The 6,103-nt window shown below is 43.8% G+C and overlaps 1 protein-coding gene across 1 annotated transcript in view; it reads left to right on the top strand.

Annotated features, from left to right (window-relative positions):
- LOC103213047 (spermine synthase) overlaps positions 1–6,103 on the top strand; it is a gene marked incomplete at its 5' end in the record, with an annotated part of 46,350 nt that overhangs the window by 10,248 nt on the left and 29,999 nt on the right. The window contains 2 exons of the mRNA XM_007958945.1: positions 532–625; positions 1,519–1,583. Coding sequence (XP_007957136.1) covers positions 532–625; positions 1,519–1,583 — 159 coding nt within the window. The remainder of the gene's footprint in view (positions 1–531; positions 626–1,518; positions 1,584–6,103) is intronic.

Here is a 6,103-nt window from a genome sequence, read left to right on the forward strand (position 1 = left end):
GGAAGGACCAGTTTGCTCTTTCCTTCTTCTTCCCTCCCTCTCTTAACCAACCAATCCACTGCCATTGTGTTCATTCTGACTCATAATGGCCGGCCTCCATTGGGTTTCTGAGGCAGTAAAATATTATTGGAAGTAGATCGCCCAATCTTACTTCCGAGGAATGGCTGGTCATTTTGAACCACCAGCCTTCTGGTTACCAGTCAAATGCCTTAGGCACCGTGCCACCAGAACCTGGCAGAATTACCTTTTTAACCATCATATTCCTAACCTGCTACTTAATCACTTTCTGGGCCTAAGAATTTGTTTTGAAGAATTTGTCATTTGACGGCTCCCTCTGAACCTTTCACAAATGATTGTTATGGTCATTTTCCCTAAGAAGATTCCCTGGTAAGAAATCAAAAGGGTTTTAACGATATAATTTAAGGCCAACAGAGGGTATTGTTGGTTGTTTCTTATAATGGGGGTGGTAGTGTTTTTGTTATGAGTGCCATGTAACAGTTCCTAATTTTAGAAATATGCTTTCCTTTATAGCTTTGCCAGCTTGAGAATTTATCCTCACGGATTGGTGTTGCTGGACCTCCAGAGTTACGACAGTGACGTGCAAGGCAACAAAGAAATCGACAGTGTCGGTTTTTTATTTTATTGACCCAGGTTTAAGGGTCTTCAAATCCGCTTAGTTTAATAATGCCCTTTACATTCTTTTCCTTAATTGCTGACTTCCCCTTAACAAATTTTAACCTTTTGTCCCTGCAGATGAGTGGTTATAGAAGACAAATAGCCGTCCCCCGGAGGGAGGTTATTATTAGGAGCCCTGAGTATTGGTTTTACTTGCCACTGGAGGGAATAGAAAACCTTTTAACTAGGATTTAATTTTTAAGTCATTAGTGTTTTTAAAATTTTTTTACTGTAAAATATATAACAAAATTTACCATTTTAACCATTTTTGAGTGTACAATTCAAGTACATTCCCAGTGTTGTTATAACCATCACTGCTGTCTATTTCCAGAAGTTATTTTCTCATCCGAAACAGAAAGTTTATACTCAATTAGAGTGTTGTATTTCCTTTCCACCTTCCCACTAGTCCCTGGCCACTACTAACCTACTTTCTGTCTCTATGACTTTGCCTGTTCCAGGCACCTCATATAAGTGGAATCATACACTATTTGTCCCTTTGTCTCTCACTTACTTCACTCAGCATAATGTATTCAAGGTTCATCCCCTTTGAAGCATGTAACCAGGGTTTTGTATCTGCATTATCCCTTAGCCTCCCCCTTCCCCACTGTTTTTGTTAGTTTAGACTAATGCAAGGTCAGCACCAAGGAGAGGGAAGTTGGTGTGGGAGTGTGAACCTGGGCCAGGCCTGGAGGCCACTGAAGGGAGGGGCCACAGGTATATTTGGGTCTCTGCCATTGTCTGCACAGCTCTGTCAACATGACCTCAATCTTCTGGTCTGTAATTTAGCTCTTCAACTCAGCCTATTATATAAGCCCATTGACTTTTGTCTTCTTTTAACTGTAGCTTTTGAACAAAGTAGAGGAAAGAATGAAAGAACTGAGTCAGGACAGTACCAGGAGGGTCAAGCGGTAAGTCCACCCCCGAATTGCTTTTTTTATTTGTTTAATTGGTAAAGCCATTGAAATGGCAGTGCAGTCCCCGAGTAGTGGCTTCTTAGGATGAGTAGAGGATCAAGATAAACCTGTTGGTCTAGTGGAGGGTAGACTGAGCTGATAAGCCCATCACATCAGAATAAGACAAAATGCATGAACACACAGAAATACTGGATAATATGAAGCAGAAAGGAGATGGTGGTCTGATTCCAGGGAGCTGCAACTATATAAAGCAGAGACCCAACCAGGCCTGTCACCTAAGTCAAAGGGGAGCAACAACACTTCCCCATGGGGTCAGGGAAGCAAAAAGGACACATGGTTCCTGGGATGGTTTTTTAGTGGGGCTGTAACAAAGATACTATAGGTGGGTTACTTTTTCTTAGTTTAGGAGGCTAGAAATCCAAATTCAGGCTGCTGGCTGTCAAGGAAGGTGCTTTCTCCACTGGCCATGTGGGAAGTTTCTTGTCTCTTTCCATCTCCTGTTCCTTAGTTCATTCCTGTCCTGTGTTTCTTCCCCTTCTGCTTGCTTGCTTATGTCTCAAAAATCCTACACTGATGCGTAACATGAACATAACAAAGACAGCTATTCCCAGATGGGATTACACCACATATACATTTTTGGGTGGACACGTGTCATTCCATAACAGATGGTTTGAATCCCAAGGTGTCTGGTCCAGTGAAAAATGAATTTTCCTTTTGTAGTAGTTCAGAGGAGCCCTGGTGGCATTGTGGTTAAGTGATGGGCTGCCATCCAGAAAGTCGGCAGTATAAACCCACCACCTGCTCCTTGGGAGAAAGATGAGGCAGCGTCCTTCTGTAAAGATATATAACCTTGGAAACCCTCCGGGGCAGTTCTTCTCATCATATAGGGTCACTGTGAGTCAGGATTGATCACTGGCAGTGGTGTTTTGGTTTGAGTAGTGTAGGAATCTCTAAACCCCCCCAAAAATTAAAGTAAAAATGAACCCCAGAAGGCTCTAGAAAGCCTGGTAGAAATCAGCACCATGCTGCGCTGGGCTTCCACCTTCAGTCAAGGGTCCTAGAGATTCTCCCCTAGGACAATGCTTATTGAAGATGTGATATCATGAGGTACTGTAAATGACAAAAAGAAATGATCCAGTCAGTGCCAGCACACATCCCTCAACAAACCAAACCCACTGCTTCTCAGTCGATTCCAACTAATAACAAACCTCTAGGACAGAGTGGAACTGCCCAGAGAGTTTCCACGGCTGTAAATCTTTACAGAAGCAGACCACCTCATCTTTCTCCCACAATGTTATAAAGGAACTATTTAAATGGTCAGGGAAGAAAAGCTGGAAGAGAGCCTTAGACACCTTGGAAGAAAGCCAGGTGAATTTGGTAGATCAAAATTGGGCATAGCCAGTGTGGTTGGCTAGATATGCCTGGGCACTGCCCTCATTTGACCAAATGTTTGTTGTTGTTGCTGTCAGTTGCCATTGATTCGATTCCAACTCACAGTGACTTCAAGTGCGTCAGCGGAGGGCTGTGCTCTGTGGGGTTTTCAAGTCTGTGATCTTTCAGAAGTAGATCACGAGGTCTGTCTTTTGAGGTGTCTCTGAGTGGGTTCAAACCACCAACCTTTCAGCTAGTAGCTAAGCACTTCACCATTTTCACCACCCAGAGACTTTGACTGGATGTTTCACAGTTTGAATTTGAATTCCATACCTGGCCTGCATTGCCCAGTTTGAATGCAGTCCCCACTACTCCGGGTTACCTTACAGCTGTGGTCCCAAACTTGGGTCTGTATTAGAATCATCCAGGGGTCCCACCCTCAGACATTCTGATGTAATTGGTATGTGGTTTGAGAGACACTGGGATTTCTAAATCTTCCCCATGAGTCAATGTGTAGGAGAGTTTGGGGAACCACTGTCAAATCAGTGTCCTGCTTGGGTCATAAGCAGGTTTCGTGATTCCTTCTTGAGCATATTTCCGTCTGTGGTTGTTTGCATCTCATGATACTTTAAAAATGTCATCTTTTCAGTGGACTGAAGCTCTGAATACAGACTGCACTTTTTCCCTCTTTAAATGATAACAACACAACCTTAGAATGTGAGGAAGTAGTAAGATAGTGTGGAGAAAACTAGGTTTCAGGATCCTCTATTATCTAGCCCCATATCTCCCTGTGTATAATTTGACAGATGCCCACCCATCCATGATGCTTTGGAATCTTTCTGGAATCCCTCCTGTGGTGCTTGCTCTAGGTCCCCTGAGGTGGCAGACAGCCATGGAATGCCCAAATAGGAAGGCTAAGAAATAGTGAGATTTTTCTGTGAGTTTAAGTGTGATTATTTGGATATTTTGTTTTTCATAACATCTTTTTGTAGAGGAGCAGATAGTTTCTTCTTACCCAGGTGATTAACTCACATTCAAGCATTTGAGAAAAAAATAAGCCAGAGACCCTTCTCCCTCAGGGAATTTGAGTATTATACCCAAATTGTAGTTTCTACACCTAGGAAGTTTGAAAAGGTCATGAAAAGCTATTTCAGAAATTGAGTCAGGCATATATTTTTAACAAACTACACACCCTTATGTTAAGGTTTCATAAAGTTGGATTTAAGCACCTTGACAGAGAGAAATTGGACCGAAGGAACTGGACTCCCCTACAGACTGGTAGGGGAACCAACCATCAACACATTATTGGCCCATCTATATGATAGGGAAGGAGCTCTGGTGGCATTTGACTGCTAACTAGAAGTTGGTGGTCAAACCCACCAGCCACTCCACAGAGGGAAGATGGTACAATGTCCTTCCGAAGAGATTTACTGCCTCAGATTTCCAGTGGGTGTTGCTGTGAGTTGGAATTGACTCGGTAGCTGTGAGGTTGGCTTTGGTTTTGTATGATAGGGAGGCTGCTAGGTGGTGTCAGGGCTCTCTGGTGGTGCAGTGGTAAAGCTCCTTTTTTGATTGTCCGAACCCAAGCCTCAGTCTCCCTTTTTTGAGAACTAGCTGTTTCAGGTGTGAAATGTGAACGAAGGGCCTGGTGATCTGCTCAGCACAAAGCCCACACTGAATAAATGGTTGTGTGTAGATAAAAGGGAAGGGCCCAACAGCGTGTTCCAGAGCAGTTCAAGTGGGAATGAGTTGAGGAAAAGTGGGTGGGGGGAGCCTTTGGTTGAAGAAACTCCAGTGATTTGTGCAGTGGATGGCAGGACTGCAAGGAGGTTTGAGGTCCAAGTGAAGGGGCTCATATGCTGGACTGGGTTGTGAAGAGTTAGAGCACGCTGGGGAGTTTTTGCCAGACCCATTAACTTCATGTGTGTAGGTAAGCAATATTAAGAGACTTTTGATAGTATGGGGTGATACAAAATTTGCCTTAAAGCCTTCAAGGAAGAAAGTCTTCCAAGATAATAAATGAGAGGCAGGCCACCAACCTCCAGCAGTCACAGGTTGGATTATTTGCAGAATGTAATGAAGGAAATTGAAATTTGGAAAGCTTGGCTTTATCCATTAGAGTAGCCATTCACCACATATGGTTATTCCAATTTAAATTAAACAGTTCAGTTCCTCAGTGGCACTAGCCCCATGTCAGTAGCTACCCACTGCCATTGAGTCAAATCCAATGCATAGAGAGCCTGTAAGACAGAGTAGTGGTGGTGGTGTTATGTGCAGTCGAGTTGGAACTGACTCATAGCGACCCCTCCTTGGGTTTCCGAGGCAGTATCAGCATGGTAGTAGATTGATTGCCCCATCTTCCTTCTGAGGAGTGGCTGGTGGGTTTGAAGCACCAGGCTTCTGGTTAGCAGTCAAGTGCCTTAGGCACTATGCTACCAGAGCTACTGTAAGACAGAGTAGAACTGCCAATAGGGTTGTCAAGGCTGTAAATATTTACAGAAGCAGATGGCCTTATTTGTCTTCTGTGGAGTGGTTGGTGGGTTTGAACTGCTGACCTTTTGCTTAGCAGCTGAATGCTTTGACCACTGTACCACCAGATCTCTTATGTCAATAGTTGATGATGTTCTTTACTGCCATCACGTCATATCTGACTCATAGTGACCCCTCCTTGGGTTCCCGAGGCAGTATCACTACAGAAGTAGATTGCCCAACCTTCCTTCCAAGTAGTGCCTGGTGGGTTTGAACCACCAGTCTTCTGGTTAGCAGTCTATTGCCTTAGGCACTATGCCACCAGAGCTCCCTGTCAATAGGTAGTGACCGCCATATTCGAAAGCACAGATAGGGAACATTTCCATCATTGCAGGAAGTTCTTGTGGACAGCCCTGTAGTATTTGCAAGTAGTATCAGATGTTCAAAGAACTGCAATAGAAATAATAGTTGTAACGATTGTCAGAAAGGTTAGTAGGGTCCAGTGAGTAGATCATGGAAATTAAGAAGTGCTCTGCATTGTTTTTGTTGTTGTTGTTGTTATGTGCCATCAAGTCGAGCTTGACTCATAGCGACCCCACCTTGGGTTGCTGAGGCAGTATCACTAGGGAAGTAGATTGCCCAACCTTCCTTCCGAGGAGTGGCTGGTGGGTTTG

Source organism: Orycteropus afer, unplaced genomic scaffold (genome assembly GCF_000298275.1).
Source record: "Orycteropus afer afer isolate SDZICR_OR568_19922 unplaced genomic scaffold, OryAfe1.0 scaffold01227, whole genome shotgun sequence".
NCBI classification, from domain to species: domain Eukaryota; kingdom Metazoa; phylum Chordata; class Mammalia; order Tubulidentata; family Orycteropodidae; genus Orycteropus; species Orycteropus afer.